The 20,997-nt window shown below is 45.7% G+C and overlaps 2 protein-coding genes across 7 annotated transcripts in view; one reads left to right on the forward strand and one right to left on the reverse strand.

Moving 5' to 3' along the window:
- Positions 1–13,581, reverse strand: part of CLUAP1 (clusterin associated protein 1) — a 33,354-nt gene extending 19,773 nt beyond the window's left edge. For 3 of the 6 annotated variants that reach the window (XM_019714869.2, XM_074322713.1, XM_074322709.1), the window contains exons 1-6: positions 13,075–13,212; positions 10,229–10,340; positions 9,213–9,297; positions 7,657–7,836; positions 4,559–4,654; positions 780–863 (exon numbers count right to left, since the gene is read on the reverse strand). In XM_019714869.2, the coding sequence (XP_019570428.2) occupies positions 780–863; positions 4,559–4,654; positions 7,657–7,836; positions 9,213–9,297; positions 10,229–10,340; positions 13,075–13,096 (579 nt within the window). In that variant the 5' untranslated portion in view covers positions 13,097–13,212. Of the gene's footprint in view, positions 1–779; positions 864–4,558; positions 4,655–7,656; positions 7,837–9,212; positions 9,298–10,228; positions 10,341–11,296; positions 12,602–12,626; positions 12,762–13,074; positions 13,213–13,442 lie in introns of those variants that run through there. The other 3 variants (XM_074322710.1, XM_074322711.1, XM_074322712.1) reach the window with 3 other exon arrangements.
- Positions 13,582–13,635: 54 nt separating this feature from the next.
- LG18H16orf90 (linkage group 18 C16orf90 homolog) lies at positions 13,636–19,073 on the forward strand. Its single transcript, XM_074322717.1, has 3 exons — positions 13,636–13,881; positions 17,835–18,182; positions 18,564–19,073. Exons 2-3 carry the CDS (start codon positions 18,050–18,052, stop codon positions 18,719–18,721), a joined length of 291 nt encoding a protein of 96 aa, XP_074178818.1. The 5' UTR covers positions 13,636–13,881; positions 17,835–18,049; the 3' UTR covers positions 18,722–19,073.
- The last annotated feature ends 1,924 nt before the right edge of the window (positions 19,074–20,997 follow it).

A 20,997-nucleotide genomic window follows, 5' to 3' on the forward strand; every position in this document is an offset into this window, starting at 1 on the left:
ATTATAAAAACCTATCAAGCTTAGAATTTGTACAGTTTTCAGCATATTCTTGTTTTATGCCTACTCCTAATTTACATAAGGCTCCCCTGCCTATGTCTACTGAATAAAAAGAACCCTAATAAAGACTGAATACCTACTATGTGCCAGAGACTATGTATGATACACATTGTCAAAGGATCCTAGGTGGTGGGCACTGCCATTCTTCCCATTTTACAGGTGAGAAAAGTTGAGGCACAGAGAGGTTAAGTAACTTGCCTCAGATCACATGGTGGGATTCAAACCCAGTCTGAGTCTAGAGTCCCCCTCACTATCTGCCTCCCCAATGAACGCTTTAGATAAGATGAACAAATAATAATTGATCGTGGGTGTGTAGTAAAGGATGGTGATCATTCTATTTATTACAGTGCTGTTTAGAATTAAGAAAACCTAGAAATCATTTAAATGCCCAGCAGTGAGGAATTGGTTATAAATAAAGTGTGAGGAGTCCATAAAATAGAGCATCATTTACTAAAATTATTGAAAGTTTTAAGAGAATTATTAAACTATTAAAATTGACCAATTTTTAACAACATTAACAATTGTTCATATTTCTAACAAGGGGAAAAATAATAGTAGTGAGTGACCTAGGTATTTTAGAATGTTCTCTAAATTTTTCACCTCCCCACTATCATATGCCTTCTTTGTTACTAGGCCTAGCTTGTTCTATCTTACAGAGACAAAAAATCAATATTTTCGAGGTCCAGACACAAAAACATTAAATAAAAGCAAAGTAATCTTACCAAAATATCTTTTATTGCAATTCTCATCACTTTTTCAGTCTCATTTATTTCCAAAGGTCTGGCAATTGCTTCTGTTCTCAGTTCCTATGGAAAACAATGCAATGAAATTATATATATTTTTGGAGGAATTCTCAAAACCAATTCCCGGATCTAGATACGGCTTATGGACCGGTTCTTAAAAGCTTCATTACACTGTGGATCTCTGACGCAGAAACACTTCCACCATCACCTTCTCCAAATGTCTTCTATAGTCCTACTGCCAACCTGGCCTCTCTCCAGTGCTCAAGGCCTGCTTTTCAGTTACGGGCCCCAAGTCCCCATCACACCATGTGTAACACTGAACTTACCGTCGCTCATCTTTTCTCCTAAATTTGCTTCTTTACCTATAGTCTGTTCAAGTGACCCCCAAACCAAGTGCTGCTCAGCTTGCTATCTGAACCCCCTGACAGCCTCTACAATCTTTATTATGATTAAGTCCCTCTAATTTGCCTATCATTGACAACTGATACCAAGGAGAAGTGTCACCTTGGCCCTGCTCTTACCATTAACCATGAACCAATCGAGAGAGGCATTTGTGCCTATTATAGCATCAGTACTGGAAAGTTCTGAGACATGGGATTTTAACATGAATGCAGTTCTGAGGTTCCTGGGTCACTTTATCAAATCCTGTCTTGTGCTTCCTTTACTCCACAGTGTCCCTTACCTCCCCTCTGGTAGAAAACTATCACGGGAAGGGATTATGACTCACTCAAGGACATAGAGCTTGGTGCCGGTCACTTTATCAAATCCTGTCTTGTGCTTCCTTTACTCCACAGTGTCCCTTACCTCCCCTCTGGTAGAAAACTATCACGGGAAGGGATTATGACTCACTCAAGGACATAGAGCTTGGTGCCTCGCCTGTGTTGGTCCTCAATGAATGTTTGCTGAGAAAAACAAATACTGGGTAGGGGATCTTCCTCAGATCATGACTGTACACAGAATTTGAGGAGCACTATATTCAGGGTCTCACGGCTTCTATGGCAACAGTTCTGCCACTGATTGTTTCAATTCATTACAGGACGGTGCTAAAAGTGTCCCCAGTGGAATGCTGGTGAAGTCTCACAATGAAGCTACCAATCCACCGGCAAACAGCAAATAAGCAGCTCTTGTCTCTAGGTCTGTTAGGAACAGGTGTAGATATATGCACTACTGCACTATAAACAGAAAACATGGAAAGCCTGGAGTTGCCTCATTAGTTATCTAAATTGGCTACTACACGTTAGTGGCAGTTTTGTTCTGCCAACTACATGTCAGCAGGTGGCAATCACTAGGTCAATATATCAAGAGCAGGAATGGTGACCTGAACCCAAGTGCCCCACTTCCAGTCTGTTCCTAGGGCAGAAATGAAAAATGGGAGGGAAAAAAACATTACACTGTAATAGCAATGCCAGAACACAGGCAAGACAGAGAGAGAGTGGTCATGGCTGACCCACCTGATGGGTACGGAATGAATTAAATGTACTTTACTTAAAAACATTAGATGAGGAGCCGGCCCAATGGCTCAGGTGGTTAGAGCTCCGTGCTCCTAACTCTGAAGGCTGCCGGTTCGATTCCCACATGGGCCAGTGGGCTCTCAACCACAAGGTTGCCAGTTCAATTCCTCGACTCCTGCAAGGGATGATGGGCAGTGCCCCCTGCAACTAAGATTGAACACGGCACCTTGAGCTGAACTGCCTCTGAGCTCCCGGATGGCTCAGTTGGTTGGAGCGCGTCCTCCCAACCACAAGGTTGCCGGTTCGACTCCCGCAAGGGATGGTGGGCTGCGCCCCCTGCAACTAACAACGGCAACTGGACCTGGAGCTGAGCTGCGCCCTCCACAACTAAGATTGAAAAGACAACAACTTGAAGCTGAGTTGTGCCCTCCACAACTAAGATTGAAAGGACAACAACTTGACTTGGAAAAAAGGCCTGGAAGTACACACTGTTCCCCAATAAAGTCCTGTTCCCCTTCCCCCAATAAAAAAAATCTTAAAAAAAACAAACAAACATTAGATGAGAGCATGTATGCTTCAAATGCCACAAATCTTTACAGGTGAGAATTAAATAATGCTCCATTTCTTCTTAAACCATTGGGTCCCAAACGCTGCTGCACACTGGGATCCCGTGGGGATGCCTGGCTCTCACCCCCAGACATTCGGATTCACTAGTACAAGGTCTGACAATTAAGTTTGTGAACTCATCCTAGAAAAAGTGCTACATACCTCATTGCTGACTATCACTACGGTCTCCTTTGAAGTAGTCCCCTTGGGAAGCTATGCACTGACGCCAGCACCTAGTCCACCCTTCAAAGCAATTTTGGAACTCTTTTTCTAGAATGGCCATCAGAGCCGTCGTCGCATTACCCTTGTCATTAAAATGTCTTCCTTTCAATATTTCCTTTATGTTCGGGTAAAGAAAGAAGTCACTGGGGGCCAGATCAGGTGAGTAGGGAGGGTGTTCCAATACAGTTAATTGTTTACTGGTAAAAACTCCCTCACAGACAGTGCCGTGGGAGCTGGTATATTGTCGTGATGCAAGAGCTCCTTCAGGACCATGTTTGCACACACCTTTTTCATGCCAAGATTTTCAGTTAAGATTTTCCTAACTGTTTCTCTATCGATGTTTACTTGTTCTGCTATGCTTCTCATAGCCAGCCGACGATTTGGACACACAATTCAATGAATTTTTGCAATGTTTTCATCAGTACTGCTCGTTACTGGCTGCCCTGACCTCTCTTCATCATTCTCTCCCCTCAGAAAAACGTTTAATCCATGTGTACACTGCCATTTTCTTCATGGCATTATCCCCATAGATTTGGACTAACATGTCCCTGATTTCACTTCCACTCTTGCCAAGTTTAACAAGAAATTTAATGTTTGTTCATTGCTCTAATTCAAGCTCAGACAGTCTTGTGACGGCATACAAAACAGACACAACAATAATGAACGCCACTCAGCAAGACACTGCCACACATCGACACACACAGCTGTGAGACACTGATATACCAAGGGTACGAAACTTTACCGAGTTGTTTGTACAGTGCTGCCAATGTACGCGCACGGTAGCAAGTTCGCGAACTTAACTGTCAGACCTCGTATGGGGGACAACGTGGACATCAGGTGATTTGAAAGCTCAGCAGGAGCTCTATGGGACGCCTCCAGAACTACACGCTTAAAAAGCTCCTTAAACATAGTGGATGGCGCATACTCCGTGAACGATACTAGCTAGAACAGGACTGCAAATAAATTTCAACTGTTAACACTAACTTCAACTGACTGGTGGTAACTGCCTACCTAGATTGCTGGTTCCAAACTTGGCTGTGCATGCGAATCACACAGGAGACTTTTAAAATGCCCAGTGCCCAAGTCACATTTCATACCAATGGCATCAGAATGGAAGCCAGGCATCAGTAGTGATTCCACCAGGCAACAAGGTTTGGGAACCATGGCTCAGAAGAGCATTTTGTTGAGAAGAATGCTGAGGTTCTGTTCACCGGGGAAAAGCATCATGATGGATAAAGTCTACCCTGGGCACAAGGAAGAAAGTTTCAACAACATGCCCCATATCTGCCATTCCTGAACTAGAAGGCAAAGGTATTAAAAACCAACCAGTGCCCACTAGAAGCAGGAATAGCGGCTAACACCATATAGCACTTTCCCATACATTACCTCATTTAATCAAGGACAGGGATAAAGAGAATTGAAAAAGAAAACCTTGAAGATCGCGTAGCCGAGGAATTCAATTATGTGAGCATTGCTTACCCTCAACTCTACCTCCTTGCCCAGCAAGTCATACAGAGATGCTCCTTTGGAGGTGATTTCAGAAGCAAGCTGCCTGGCTGCTTTCAAATCTGCAATCTGGAAGGAAAATACCAAAAACAGGAACCTCAGTGACAGGTTTGTAATACTGTGTTTCCCCGAAAATAAGACCTAGCCAGACCATCATCAGCTCTAATGCATCTTTTGGAGCAAAAATTAATATGACTTGGTGTTATTTTACTATAATATATACCAGGTCTTATATAAGATAATATAATATGAAATAAGATTAATATAATATAATACCGAGTCTACATTAATTTTTGTTCCAAAAGACGCATTAGAGTTGATTGTCTGGCTAGGTCTTATTTTTGGGGAAACACGGTAGGCATTCAGAAACAACCACTCTGTTAATATCAATTCCCACTTCCAGCCAGGATCCTTGAATACAGAACCCATTTTTCATAAGACACATATTTACATCCTGTGGGAGAGAGCTCCCAGGACCCCCGTTTAGGAAACACTGACCTAAGTAACAATTAGACCAATTCCAGGACCCCTGGGCCTCTCTGAAAACCCAAATGTCAAGTCAAATGTAATCTTCAGGCGGTGTAGGAGGGTGAAAGTTGACATGCTTCCTATCTGAACTAGGTCACAACAGGGGACACCGACAGTGGTGGGGTGACATGAGGGACACGTTTCCTAGTGCAGCATCCTGATGCCCTCTGTCTGACCCTCCTGTCCCCTCATTCTCTGCCGTAAGACTGTACTTCACAGGGCTGATATGAGGCTCCAATGAGTTAACATGCAACAGTATTTGGCTCCCACAAGGTGGCAGCCATTGCGATGAAGATGAAGATGATGATTTAGCATCTGGCCCTGTGCACAAGCCTCTTTCTTAGGATTTGCATGTCCTCCCCTCTTCCTTAAATATGCTAAATTTTTAAAGAGCCCAAACAAACATTTCCCTCCTCTGCTCACACCCCCTCGCTCCTAAACAGCAAATCCCCAGCTTCTTTTATTTCCAAACCGCCAGCAACAACTCTCCCTCTTCATTCACAGCTGATGACTTTGTTCGTATTTCCAGGATCCCGCTCCAGCTGGTTTTAGCTTTTCCTGCCTTGCTAGCTGCAGTTTCCAACTTTCTCTGCAGGATCTCATTCTCTTCCCTGCTTCTCAGCACTGGAGTACACCTGCCTTCAGTCCCCCGACCTCTTTCCTATTCACAGTCACAGCTTTAACACCATCTACGAGCTGAGGCTCAACCTCTCCCCTCAGCCATGCCATGGACATCACAAACTTCACGTCCCAACCCAAACTCCTCATCCTTCCTCCCAAACCTGATTCTGACAAACTCTTCTCCATTTCGACAAATAGCAACTTCATCCTTCCAGGTACTCAGAACAAAAACTTCAGAATGACGATGTCTAACACAGTACCCACTAGCCACAGGTTGCCATTTTCAATGGTAAATTATTTAAAATGAAATAAAACCCAGCTCCTCAGCTGTGCTCCTCCACGGGTGGCTAGTGGCTCCGCTACAGTACGGCAGATACAGAACATGGCCACCACCACAGAAAGCTCGAAACAGAGCTGCTTTAGGATTTTCCTTGTATTATCTGTTTTCTTTTAACACACATCCAATCCCATAAGATCTACATTCAAAATATGTTCTAACCTCTGGCCACTTCTTTCCACTGAGTCTCGCTCCTGGTTAAAAACCTATGTGTGATTTTTCAGGCCTGACCACAGGCCATTACAAAGGCATCACCTGGCATGCCTTGCGGGGCAAGCTGCCCACCCCACACCTACCTACGCACTGGACTTGGGGTACAGCAGTCCACTGTAGTCTCTGAAGGAGGCTGCGATCAAGGACTCAGGCCCCCTGGCCAGTCACGTTATTACAACTATCTGCATTCTTATCCCAGGTACCTTCGCTCCTGGGCCTCTTTATCTGAGGCCTTGGGCCAGGGTTCTCTTCAGCACCTCTACTGAGGCCTCCTTATGGGTGGAAGTGGGGAGAAAACTTGAGGACGCTTTTCCCCCTGAGTCGGTACCCACTACTTTTCCACTCCTAGCCTCCCCCCACCTCGGGTGCATAAACTGCTGGAGCCTTTTGTTCGAAGCTCCCTCAACAGTGAGATGACCCCCATGGCCTGACCTGTGACCAGTGAGCCATTCTATGGGGGTAACGGCCCACGGGGAGTCAATGCTTCCTCCGGTTTTAGCCTCTTGCTTATACCATTGCCGTAAGTAATTAAAGACTTGGCTTTCATTTTTGGCTTGTTGCTTTAATCGAGTTCTCCGACACCTAAGCAGCTCAGTTGAACTCTTGACGTCCTCTTGCATAACCACTCTGCTCCAAGTCACCATCAGCTCTGGCTTTCTAACAGGTCTCTCCCTTGCCTCCCCCTTCAGTCTGACCTTCACCCAGAAGCCAGAGTGATCCTCTCAACAAGAAGTTTCAAATCATGTACTTCTCTGCTCTAAACTCAACCATCTTCTATCGCAGAGTAAAGTCGAAGTTTTTACAGTGGCTTCCCAGGCAACACGGGGTCTGTCACTGCCTCCCCTCCTGGCTCTTGTCACAGAGCCCCCTTGCCTTTCCTCAAACACACAAACCACACTTTTATCAGAGGACACTTTTCCCCTCCACTGCAAGACTTCTCCTTCCCTCCTTCAGGTCATCCAATCCCTGAGGCCGTCCTATCCCCCCATTTAAGATACCTCACTGACGCCTTCCGTGTTTTACTATTCTCCACACATTTACCACATCTGATCTGCCATTCCTTCTGCTTTGCGGTTTAGTCTGACTCCTTGATTGAGCCAGAGAACAGAGGGGTTTCTGTCCCTGTTGTTCATGCCTGTCTGTGTCCCCAGCATTTGAACAGTGCCTGGCAGACACCAGGCTTTCAGTAAATAGTTGAATTAATGTATTGTGACTTCTGCTTTTATCTAATGCTGATGAGCACAAAGCTGCCAAACTGCCCTCAGTCAAGGAGTAAGAAAAGAAGTGGTGCTGTGAGTATATGACATGTTCCATTTCAGAGTTTGAGAAATACACATTCTGTCCCTCATTACAAGCCTTGCATTGCCCTTACCTTTGAGCCAAGATCAAACTTGAACTTGCTGATATCATCCTCTCCTATTTTAGAGCCCTCCATCCCTTTGGTCTTCATAGCATTATAAAGGACAGAAGTGATTTTCAATAGTTCTTTCACTGCATACCCATCTGCTTGATAAAGCTTCTTAGTATTGAGTTTTATATGTGCCTTGGTGGCCTATTTTCAGACAAAAACAAAAACAAAAACAAAACAGTTTAAGGCCTTTTCCATGTAAAATCTAAACCAAATACCATGTAGATAATTTGAAAATGCTTTTGCCAACAATTGGGATGTAACCTGATCCTATTAAAAATCAAACTTTCAAGTGACTCATACATTGCAAGTGGGTGTATAAATTGATACAATCTTGATGGAAAGCAATTTGGTAAATGACAACAAAACTACAAATGCACATATCATTTGACCCAGCAATTCCAACCCTGAGAACTTATCCTAAGAATATACTCACATACCAAATGAAACAGGAATGAGATACACATAGGTTATTTGTTACAGCATTGCCTCAAAGAACAAAGGTTATAAACAACATAAATGCCTGTCTATACAAATTGTGGTATAGCCAGGCAAGCAATACTACTCAGGTGGTAAGAGAGAATAAGGAAATTCTATATGTATCTGGGAGGTAAAGTGAAAAAAGCAAAATTCTAAACAGTGGTGTGTAGTATGCCACCATTTGTATAAAAAAAAGGAAAAAGAATCTATATTCTATTTGCTTATACCGCAGGTGCCAAAAAATGTATACAAGTGGACCCCTTGGTCAATGCTGTTCAAGCAGTAGTTCGTTGTAATCAGAAGTGTCTAGATGCTGATGGTAACCATTTTGAGCACCTCTTGTAATTGCAGAAGTCAAATGTGACTTGTATTCGTCTTTTGTTATTGGTGTATATTGAGTATTACAATTTTAATACAGTTTTCCTTTCTTAAAATGTGTATACTTTTTTTGGCACCCCCTGTATATGCATAACAAAACTCTGGAAGATATTAAAAGCAGTGATTACTGGGAATGGAACTGAGCTGATGGCAAACAGAATAAGAAGTCATTTTACACAGAAACTCATAGACACAGACAATAGTTTAGTGGTTGCCAGAGGGCAAGGGGGGCGGGGGCTGGGGGGTGGGAGATGAGGATAAGGGGGATCGAATATATGGTGATGGAAGAACTGACTCTGGGTGATGAACACACAATGGGATTTATAGATGATGTAATACAGAACTGTACACCTGAAATCTATGTAATTTTACTAACAATTGTCACCCCAATAAATTTAATTAAAAAAAAAAAGAAGTCATTTTACTCTACATTGTTTCATGATCTAAAAAATTTTTCTGAACCATAAAACATACTACCTATTCAAAAATAAATAAAAGTCTTAATAATGAATTAAAAACAAACAAAAAAACTTGTTCTGGCGAAATGGCTCCAGAAATCTGATAATGGAATGGGTTTAGAAACTTGAAAGCTGCCCTAACTAGGACTTATCTCTTTCTAATGTATTTAATTTTACAAATCCATCAAGTAACTGCAAACTAACCATGAACTGGGCAACTGCCTTAATGAAGAAAACTCGGTCTTGTTCCGTTTCAACATCAGAAGGGATGTCAGTCTGAGGTTCATACCTATCAGAGAGAGAGAGACAGACAGACAGAGATAAGACACCAATTAATCAAGTAGAATGTCCATGAAACAGAAAGTAGACAACTGAGAGACCAGTGTATCTGTAACAGGCAGCTCTGAGCCCCCGGATAAGATTAAAAAAGTTTTCAAAAGCAACACAAAATACCAAACATCCAAGGGAGCAAATCCTCACCTAGGTATAGGTTAAACTGATTTCAAAAATCAAATTTGGGGCTCAGCTTACAAAATTAACTCTCTCTCAGACCTCAAAGTTTAATTAAAATAAGCTGAACGATTTTTCTGGCTGACAGCCCCTGACCCAGGGCTAACTAGTTAGCTCTGAGAAGCAACCAAGTTGTTGGGAGTTACTTTCTTTGTGTTACTGATGACCCACCAGGAGTCAGAAAACTGCAGCCTTTGGCCTCTTTCTGTACAGCCTCTGGGCTAAGAAGGGTTTTTACATTTTTAAGGGTTACAAAAAACAAACACACAAGGTAGAATATACGGCAGAGATCTTATGTAGCCTGCAATGCCTAAGTTATTTACTATCTGCTTAACAAAAAGTTTGCCAACCCTGAATGTTAGGTATGAGATTTTTCACACAAAGTGAGATTTAAATTATTTCGACTCCAGTGTACTCATCAGAGTGTGTAAGGAGGTCCCTGTCACTCCCCAATGAAGGTGAAGGGGATGAAGAGGAGCTTGGACCCCAGTGTCCACTTCCTTCTGAGAGTTTCCTTTTACTACTGCCTGGTATATTTCTTTTCCCACAGTGTTCTTTAAACTCAAATGATTTTTAACAGGTTACAACTAAGTCTGTCAAGCTCATATTTTATCGAACTCTTCCTTTTGCTACACAATATCCTGTTTCTAGGTGACTAATAAATAAAATCGAGTGTTCATTCTCAGACCTCAATAAAGTGCAGTTCTCACCTTTTCACAAGCCAGAGAAGAACTTCAGACACAAGTCCAAAATTTGGTGTGCGGAAATTTTCCATAGAAATATGCCGAGGGTATCCCAAGGCTCTCATCATCTCTGTAAAATCTGTCCAAGGTAAAATACGATTCAGTCAGTTCCTTGTCAGACAGCAACTACTTATTAACTTAGACACTTTCTACGCTTTTTCTTCTTATTCCCAATCTACTGACAGTTTTAGGGACTATTTATCAACTCTCTAAGAGGGAAAGGAAAAAGCAGATAAAAGCTGAAACAATCTGCTTCCTGAAAAACATTTATTTAAGTTCAGTGGGAGATGTGGAAGCTGTACATTCAAATGGGGTTTAGGGATTGGCTGTGAATATATTTTGCATTTTATTTTTTTAATTTTTCAATTACAGTTGGCATACAATATTATATTAGTTTCAGGTGTACAACATAGTAATTAGACGTTTATATAACTTAACGAAGTGATTACTCCAATAAGTCTAGTTCCCATCTAACACCATACATAGTTATTACAATATTATTGACTATACTCCCTATGCTGTACTTTACATCCCGGTGACTGTTTTTATAATTGGCAATTTGTACATCTTAATCCCTTCCCCCTTTTCACTCATCCCCCCAAGCCCCCTCCCATCTGGCAACCATCAAAATGTTCTCTGTATCTATGAGTTTGTTTCTGTTGTTTGTTTTGTTTTTTTAAGATTCTATTGGCTATTAATTTAACTTCTATTTGATATCTCATTTCTCTCTTGGATATCTTTTTACCACTCAAAATGAGAAATACCTGGTTTTATGAAATATTTTTTTATAAAGAAAAAAATATTTTTAAATGTTAACAGTGGTTCTTTTTGGGGTGATGGTGGTAGAGTGAAGTCCATGTTTCTGAGTTATTTCTGAATTATTTGTCTTTTTTTTTTCGTGAGCACATAGGACCTTAATAACACAAATTTTACAGATTAGTTGCATTGTATTTTGAGAAATGTTAAAGAGAATGGCTAACTCTTGAACACTATTTATATTTATTGTAAAACAGATTAAGAAACAGTAATACTAACACTTGTAGATACCAGAGGTTGCAGTCACTAAGCTTTAAGCAGGACTTGGAAATGAATACAACAAACACTTTTTGAGTTACCACAATGGGCCAAGATCTATATTCAGTGTGCTTCCAGCTACGTAATATCTGTCCTCACTCTTCTTGAAGGTGGATGTTCAAAATGTCCCAAGGACATTCACAAATAAGGTTAGGTTGGATTTCACCAGACAATAGAAAAGAAGGTATGAGCAGAGAAAAGAGCAACTACACAGAGAACGTGTAATTACTTTTGGGGAAATTTGAATAGAGTGATGGAAAATAAAGCAGTAGCCTTCCCACCACCGTCAGGCACTGCCGAGATATTTCCCACCAAACAGTAGTAGTCAAGTTCTGTTAATTCTGCAGTATTATTGTCAAAATGGAGACAATTTAAGCAAGGTTCTTAACATAAATTGCACAACTGTACAGCATTCATTTAAGGTAAAAATGTTCAGAAACCCGCTTCTTGTACACTTTTCCCAATACAACTCCATTCAACATTCCCTAGCAGAAGACTCTCTCTAAACATGGGAGGAGAAACTTGTCTCTACAAGACCATCACCAAGAACGTTCAAATCCCAACAGGCTTAATTCATAGCTACGGTGCTAGTAGATGCATTAATAAGGTGATGCCTGCCTAATTCTGTATATTTACATTGTAGACAAAGAGCAATTCATAACTGAAAACAATAATTTTTAATGGTGAAATTTCAGGCACCAGCAATTCATTTAGAAAATTGGTCCTAAGGAGGCCCCTCAGATCACAGCAAACTGGCAATCACCTGCTACATCTAAGCCCGTGGAGCCACTTTGGTGACCTGCTTCTGAATCAGAAAATGATACTGTACAAAAGGCAAGAGATTCTGACTCACACAGTACTATGTCTCGATCCTTGGTTCCACCCAATTCTGGTTGTGTGACCTAAAGTTTACTTGACCTCTCTGTGCCTCAAAGTATTTCATCCAGGAGTCACCTACCTCAGCGTTAAAGGGAGGACTAAAATAACAGTGAATGTAAAACGCCTGGTGTGTAACAGGAGTCCCCCAACGTAGTAGTAACCAATTCTCTTATCCACATTCTTCCCCTTTTCCAACCTTCTAGCAAAGGCGCCTGGGTTCCCTTCTCCTCATCAGCTCCTTCAGAAAGGTCAGCGGCTTTGAAGGTTAGACAACCTAAAATCTAAAACTCCTGCGCCAGTTCTAACCACTTGTGACCCTTGACTGAGTTACCTGACCTCTCTGTGCCCGTTTCCTCATCTCTAAACACAGAAACGTAGTTATTCAGAGAAGTAAATAAAATGCTGCGCATACACAGAACAGTTACCACGTGGCAGATCGTAAACACTCATAAAATGTTGGCCGCAATCGTTATTCACTAGGCCCCTCCCTTTTGTTGTTCGTTTCTCTGAGCTCCAAGTGAACCCAATTGAAAACGGTCTCTGCGTTTTCAAATACGGTAAAGAGCCTGAGTGACTATACAAATCAATTAAAATTAGGTAAAATTAAAACTTCGGTTCCTCAGCCGCACTAGCCACAGCGAATGGCAGACAGAGAACTTCCCATCATCGCAGAAAAGTGCAGTAAGTTAGGGCTGAGGCGCGCAGCCTGGGGGGCGGCAGAGGGTCAGGGACGCCCGAGGCACAGAGGCCCGGGAAGGTGCTCGGGCAGCGCAGGCCTCGTCGGGGCTCAGACGCGACCCGCTGGCCGAAGCCCCGAGTCTCGGGAAGGCCGCAGGTCATAGGGGGCAGGGCTGCCTTACTGCGGAGGTCACGGAAAGACATGACGCTCTGGTCCCCACTAGCACGGAATCTCCGCCGCTCGCCCGGAACCTCCGCCGCTCGGGCCTCAGCGCTCACGGGTCTCTATGGCAACGCGCTGCGCCATCAACAGCGCGCCGCAGGGGCCAAACAAGGCGCGAGGTAAATGGGCTGCGCAGCGCGCGCACGCGCAAGAGAAGGGGCGGTCAGCAGGGGGGAGTCCCGGGCTCGGGGAGAAGCGGGTGTGGGATTGTGCCCCTGGGGGAGCTTCCAACCGAGGGGCGTCCCGGTCCCCTCCACACACACGTTGCAGACAGACTACTGGCTGACACGTTCTGAGCACCTATTATGTGCTCTACAGAATACTTCCCATTTCCTCAACTCTTCTAGAAAGAATATACGATGTCACGAAGTCGGATCGCCCTCCTGGGTCCTGTGCCCAGCACGCTTCTCTTTGTAAACTGGCTGACCGCGTCCGCAGCCCCTGAGAAGCGACCGCGGGGTAAAAGAGCAAGACACCCGGCTGTCCCCCGAGCAGTGAGGCTGACAGCTTCGGCCCTGCGCACGCGCATGCGGCTCAAGCTGCACGACGAGCCGGAAGTCAGCCCGGATCCTTGCGCGCCGGCGGTTGTCCTGGAAACCGTGGTCTCTTCCGGCGGGGGCGCGTTGGCCCGCCCCCGTGCTTGAGGAAACGAGGCTCCAGGGTGAAGAAGGTGCCCAACATGTTCCCGGGTCATCTAGGGGCTCTTCTGGGAGCCCTCCGTGAGGTTGCCACGGTGGAGGACAGGCGACGCAGACGGGCTGGAAAGGTGAAGTGATTTGAGCTCGGAAAGGTGGACGAAGCGGAGAGCTATACTCTACGCCTGTATTGTTGTTGGCGAAGTTAACAAACACACTCGTAAATGCACGGACCTTAAAGGCAGTCCCCAAATAGATCCACACACATAGTACGACAAACGTGACAGAGCACTTCAGTGGAGAAAGAATAGTCTTTCAATAAATGGTTTGAAACAATTGGAAATCCTTATTCAAGTAAATGCATCTCCACCCTTACCTAAATATAAAACCTGAAACTGTAGCTTTTCTAGCAGAAAACTTAGAGGAAAAGCTTTGTGATTGATTAAGCAAGATCTCTTAGATACATCAAAAGATTTTTTTGGGCAAATAGGACGTCATCAAAATGTAAAACTGCTAATCAAGATATGTTTAAGAAAGTGTAAAGATAATCCAGTCTAGAAGAAAATAGTCACAAAACACATTTGATAAAAAGATATCCGGAATACATAAGAACTCTCAAAATTCAATAAAACAATCCAATTGATGGAAAGACAAAAAATGTAAACTAATACTTTACAAAGGAAGATACATGACCAATAATAAGCAAAGGAAAATACCAAAATTATTAGTCATTAGGGAAATGCATATTAAGTCACAATTACATATCACTAGGCAGTTATTAGAATGGCTAAAACAACAAAACAAAAACCCTGACAATGCCAAGAGCCTGAAAGAATGTGTACCAACTTGAACTTTCATACATTACTGGCTGCACCATTTTACATTCCCACCAGTAGTGAAGGAGGGTTCTAGTTTCTCTACATTCTCATTTATATACTCTCATGGGTGTGAAGTAGTATCACACTGTGGTTTAAATTTGCATTTCCCTAATGACTGATGATGTGGAGCATCTTTTCCTGTGCTTGTTGACAGTTTGCGTATCCTCTATGGAGAAATGTCTATTCAAGTTCTTTGCCCATTTGTTTTGTTTTGTTTTGTTTTGTTTTGTTTTGTTTTGTTTTGTTTTATTGGGGAATATTGGGGAACAGTGTATTTCTCCAGGGCCCGTCAGCCCCAAGTCATTGTCCTTCAGTCTAGTTGTGGAGGGTGCAGCTCAGTTCCAAGTCCAGTTGCCGTTTTCAATCTTTAGTTGCAGGGGGCGCAGCCCACCATCCCATGCAGGAATTGAACCCAAAACCTTGTTGTTGAGAGCTTGTTCTCTAACCGAGCCATCCGGCTGACCCTTCGGCAGCTCAGTGGCAGCTTGTTGCCTTCAATCTAGCTGTGGAGGGCACAGCTCACTGGCCCATTTGGGAATCGAACCGGCAACCCTGTTGTTCAGAGTTTGCACTCTAACCAACTGAGCCATCCGGCTGTGCTTTCTTTGCCCATTTATAAATTGGGTTGTCTTTTTGTTGTTGAGTTGAAAGAAGTCTTTATATATTCTGTATATTACACTTGTCAGATACATGATTTGCAAATTTTTTCTCCCATTCTGTATGCTCTTTTACTTCTTGATAGTGCCTTTTGTGGCACAAAAGTTTTAAATTTTTATGAAGTCCAATTTATTTTTTTGTTGCTTGTGGTTTTGTTGTCATATCTAATAAATTGTCAAATCCAAGGTCACAAAGATTTACCCCTATGTTTTCTCATAAGAGTTTTATAGCTTTAGCTCTAACATTTAGGTCTCTGATGCATTTTGAGTTAATTTTTATATATGGTGTAAGGTAGAGGTCCAACTTCATTCTTTTTCATGTGGCTATCCAGTTGCCCCACCACCATTTGTTGAAGAAATTCTTTCCCCCATTGAATAGTCTTGGCGTTCTCATTGAAAAGCAACTGACCATAGATATACATGGGTTTCATTCTGATCTCTCTATCCTATTCCATTGGTTTAGATGTCTGTCCTTCAGTCTGTCCCACACTGTTTTGGTTACTGTAGCATTGTAGAAAGTTTGGCAATCAGGAAATGTGAATCTTCAAACTTTTTTCTTTAAGATTGTTTTTTGTTATTTTGGTTCCCTTTGTAAATCCACATGAATTTTAGGATCAGCTTTCCTGTTTCTGCATAAAAGGCTATTGGGATTTTGAAAGTATCTGTAGATCACGTTAGGGAGTACTGTTGCCTTAACAATATTAAGTCTTCAACCATAAATAGGAATATTTTTCCATTTAGTTACGTCTTTTTATTTAGGCAATGTTTTGCAGTTTTCAGTGTTGTTTTGCACCTCCTTAGTGAAATTTATTCCTATATTATTCTTTGTGTTCTTTGCCAGTATATATAAATGCAATCAATTTTGTTTTTTTTAAATGTTTTATTCACATATTAAAATGTGTGCGTTCCAATAATTAAAATCATTTGAACACAAAAAACTGGCACTCTGATGAAACTGCATTTTACAGCCTGCAGGACACCTCGGACTGGCTTGGTTTTTCCTCTCGATTTCGCTGTTGTCCCATCCAGCTTCTGCCTTCACCAACCTGCAGGTTCTTTTCCTCCCCTGCCAGCCAGGCAGATGGGAGAGGCAGGTGTGGCCTTCGTTGTCAGTAGTTCTGATGTGAGAAGGGGCAGCACAGGCATTTAAACTGGATCTGATCTCTCTGTGTCCTACAAGTTAAGCAGCTAAAATCAGGAAAATCAGAAGGCAATGCTTGTGGATCGTGCAGTGCATACTGGCGGTGCGGGCCTCGTTACCATTCGCCTGCTCGCTTCTCCTGTTCAGCCGTTCCTTTCGAAGGCAGTGGGTTTTTCTTTTGTGTTTCTGTCTTCTTCAGTTTTGACTGTTGAATTTCTCAATCTCAGCCATATCGAGTTTGTCAGACATGGTTTCAGAGGAAGCAGAGTGAGGCACGTGAACAGTTGGAGTCCAATACGCTCAGTGGCCCCTGCCAAGTGCCAAAATACAACTAATTTTTGTGTTGATCTTATATCCTGCGATTTTGCTGAACTTTATTAGCTGTCTTATTAGCTCAAACAGCTTTGAGTGTGAATTAATTTTTTCTGTATATAAGATGTTATCTGTGAATAGAGAATTGGAAGCTTAACTTTTCAAGAAATTGTTTCCCAAAGTGGTGGCGCCGTTTTACATTTTACGTTCCCACCAGCAGTATATGAGCGCTCCAGTTCCTCCATATCCTTCCTCACACTTGGGATGAGTCACACAATACCCTGTCATTTACTTATGGAAAAATGCACAGGAAAGTTAAGTGACTTCCCCAGTCACCCAGAACCACCTTATCAGCATGCTCAAAGCACTGACCCAGGTTTCACCAAGTCTGTACCCCCAGACCCTCATTTCCCACCCACAGATGAGGAAACTGAGACCCCAAGAGGTCATCCCTGGAAGCGACTCTCCAGTCTGCAAGAGCTGAGTCTGTTTTGTGTGGCCTGTCCCAAAGCCAGAATGACCAGGCACCTCCCCTAGGGTTCTGCCCCCTTCCCTTGCCCTCCTCCCACCCTGCCCCTCCCCTGAGGCATCATCCTCCCCCAAACTCATGGGGTCCAGGAAGACTGGAAGTCTTCCCTGTGACATCACATTGCCTGTTGCCAAGGGAGACCTGCAGACCCACCCCGTAGGCAGGGGAGAGCAGAGCTCTGCTGCATGGGAGGCTGGGCCACTCCTCCCTCACCACTCTGGCCCTCCATGGAAGCCTTGGTCTGTGCGTTCTCTGAGCTGCGCATAAGAGAAGGTGCTAGGCTGTGGGGCGTTTTCTAGGGTAGGGGGCAAAAAGGGGTGGCAGAAAGGGCCTGAAGTCCTGAAAGAAAGGCTTGGGTTTCTCAGATCTCCCTGTTGGCTGGGAGAGGAAGGAGTAATATGTTAGGTAAGGGGAGGCAGGAGGCAGGGGAGTTAGCCCATTTGACAGACAGGTAAGCTGAGGCTTGGCAGGCCAGGGGTGGAGCCCATCACATGAGCATGTGACTGCATTCTCCCTTTGTGGCTCCTGTGGCCCATCGGCCACCAACGTCTTGCTTTGCCCTCCACAGATGCAGTGAGCTGGGCCCAAGGACCCCCCACTCACCCCCATACGCCACCCAACATCTACGAGGGAGGACTGGGGTCCCAGCAGCAGCAGTGCCCCAGTGCCCAGGAAAGCAAGCCCAAGAACTTCAGGCTGCGGCACCTCCGAGGCCTGGCGCTCTACCTGCCGTGCCACATTCAGCCCGCTGGCCAGTGCGAGAGCCACTGGTTGGGCCGGCTCATGGCTGGGGGCTGCCTCCCACAGCCTACAGGCTGGCCACTGGACCTGCCACAGGGGATTCTGAACCCAGATAACAGCCATCACTCAGCCATCCTGGAAGCTCAACTGCCCAGGGAAAGCCTGGGCAAAACAGGTGAGCACCTATCTAGGTGAAGCAGGAGGGGAAGACCCAGGGAAGGGATGGGGTGGAGACAGACCGGCCCAGATGGTCCCTTCTCCACTCCCAAACCTCCTGGGTTTCTGTGCCAGCTCTGCACTTGATGAGGGACCTTGGACAGCTCCCCAACTGCTGGGCTGGGCCTCAGTTTCCCCATTTGTAAAATTAGGGGTTTGGGTTAGATGACAGTCCTTCCAACTTGAATCATGTTTCCCTCTTCCTCATGGGTTATCTTTAAAGAAACCCACCCCCTCCTCTTCTGTTTTAAAGGATGCCAGGTTCTGAAGGGGTCCTAGGATAGGCTGGCAGCCTCCCGTGGGTCCCTCCAAGTGACTCCTCTCTCCCCTCTTTCCGCAGCTTCCAGTTCCAGCATGGACCCAGCCAAAGGTGTCCCCTTCCAGCCTGGTCCCTCTGAAGGCTTGGGGCTCAGGCCCAAGAGGTCTTGGGGGGCCTCAGAGGAGTCCACCCGTCCCTTGTGCAAGAGAACCCGCTCTGGGGCTGTAGAGAGGCTGTAGGGATCCGAGTGCCAGGGCTTGCTCTCACAGCTCTGGAAGGAGTGGAAAGATGACCCAGGGGGAGGCAGGTCCAGAGAGGAAGGGCGCAGCCACACTAGTAGCCCCTCCACACCAAGATGCCTGCAGCTGCCTGGCACCAGAGCCTAAGCCAGCCTCGGGAGAACTAAAGGGGAGGGAGGAGGAAGTCCTAAGGGAGGGACAGAAAAAAACGGAAGCCCGAGCGTGCCCTTGCGGCCTGCTCCAACTCAAGTCGCCACTTGGACCTGGGAGGCCGGGCTGAGGAGACAGTGCGGTTCCCCAGAGGCCCAGGAGCCCGCAGGTATCTCAATAAAAGCCAAAGCCTGCACCTCCTGTCCCTCAATCTGTCTGTCTTCAGGCCGATTCAGAGAAACAGCCTCATGGCACCTGCATTTCTGACAGCAAGTGTCTGTTGATTCCAGGTGGGATCCGAGGTGCTCCCATCCTTAGTCCTCCAGGTGGGACTACTGGCAGCTTTCCTGGCTGGGCAAGGTCTCAGCAGGCCTAAACGCAGGGCATGGAGGTCCAGGTTGAAAGGGCATAGGACAAAGGTAAGCCGGGAGGGTGCCAGGGATGAGAGTCAAGTCCCCAACCTGGGCAGAAATGTTGGCCTGGACCACATGCCGTCCTCACCCGCGGTTTGGTTGTGCTCACTGCTCCATGGGGCCCCCCAGCGGCCCTGTCCCTCCAGCTGGGCTAGACTCCAGGCACCCTGGCACGAGCGTCTCAGCCTTGGCCCTGGTGACATTTGGGGCCATTCTTTGAGGGGGGGAATCACGTGTGTTGTAGGATGTTTAGCAGTGTCGTGGGCCTCTACTCACTAGATTCCACTAACTCCCTCCTTCCAGTGTGATAACCAGTGTCTCCAGACAGTGTACCATGTCCCCCGGGGGCAGAATCACTCTTGGTCCATTGTCACGGGGCTCAGCCCTGCTGGGACAGGATGGGAGGGCCTGGGTTGGCCTCAGTGACCCTCATCTGGCTGACTTCTAGGCCTGGCAGCCCCGGTGGGGTTAGAGCTGAGCTGCCCCTCAGGGGCTCCTGCCAAATCCACACGATGGTGTCAAGGACACCAGGACAGCTGGGTTCCTCCTAGACGCAGGGGAATACTACCTTAGGTGCCTTCCCTGCTCCTTTACCCTGGTTCCACCTTGGATATTTCATAGGTAGGTCCTGGGTCAGCAGAGTCTGGAGACTTCGGTCCCTGGGCTGTTTTCAGGTTGTTATTGGTGTGGGTGTGGCTGTGGGCGGTGGGAGCCTGAGGTTTGCAGTAGCCGGACAGCAGCCTCAGAAGGAGCAACGAGAGCAGGAGTTTGAACACTCCAGCTGTGAGGCAGGTGTGGGAGGGACGCAGCTGCCCACAGGTCCACCAGGAGAGCCCCATGGGACAGAAAGGGCAGCTGCCCTCTCCCTCAGCCACAACACTCACTCCCCCAGGAGGCTGAGGCTGGGGAGACCTGCTCAAGATAGACCTCAGGGAGGCTGCCCACGCACCATCCGGGCACCAGGCAGAAGCGATCATGCCAGAAGCCACAACACTCAGTCCTTGGAGACGGTTACATCCCCACATCCACTTTTGGATGAAGGACTGAAGCTCAGGAGCACAGACTGCCCTGGGGTTCAGGTCTTGGGACCCCCTGGCTGTTGTGGCCTCCGCTGAGCCACGTCCTGGTATTCTGGACCTGTGGAGTCCCCCTGCCTTGAATTAGGACTAGCTTTACCAGAGAATGTGGTGGAAGTGAGATGGCATGAAGGAGACCTGGAAGCTTCTGTTGTGTGTGGAAGGCGGAAGTCAGTGCCCACATAAGGAGCCCCCCACACGGTTGGAAACCAACCCAGCCCAGGGGAGACCATCGCCAAGCTCCGGGCCACCTCGGGATGGATCCTTCAGCCTGTCAAGCCACCCTCACTGATGCACTGAGCACAGAGCCACAACCCGGGTCTTTCCCCAGGGAAGGACATCAGCTGCAGAAACATGTCAGCCTAAAGGACACCAGCTAAGCTGGCCTCTAAATGTTGCCACTCTAAACCTCTCAAAACTTTCTTGAAAAGCACTCCAAAGAGGCTGAGAAGCAGAAAAGCCATGGTCATGACATGCTGGGGACAGGGAGCTGCAGTGAAGGAGGGGCTGAGGCGCCAACCAGCAGGCATTTGTGAAAATGAAATGCACACGATCACCCTGGGGCCCCCCACTTCATTCTCTGAATGGCCAGTGGGTCTGGACTGGGCCACCAGGAGTCAGTCTCAGACCTGCAGAC

This window comes from Rhinolophus sinicus, linkage group LG18 (assembly GCF_036562045.2).
Source record: "Rhinolophus sinicus isolate RSC01 linkage group LG18, ASM3656204v1, whole genome shotgun sequence".
Classification (NCBI taxonomy): Eukaryota; Metazoa; Chordata; class Mammalia; order Chiroptera; family Rhinolophidae; genus Rhinolophus; species Rhinolophus sinicus.

Coding starts and splice junctions, on each gene's coding strand:
- LG18H16orf90 (XM_074322717.1), top strand. CDS start 18,050: ATGGCTGGGGGCTGCCTCCCACAGCCTACAGGCTGGCCACTGGACCTG. Junction 18,183..18,563: donor GGAAAGCCTGGGCAAAACAG/GTGAGCACCTAT, acceptor CTCTTTCCGCAG/CTTCCAGTTCCAGCATGGAC.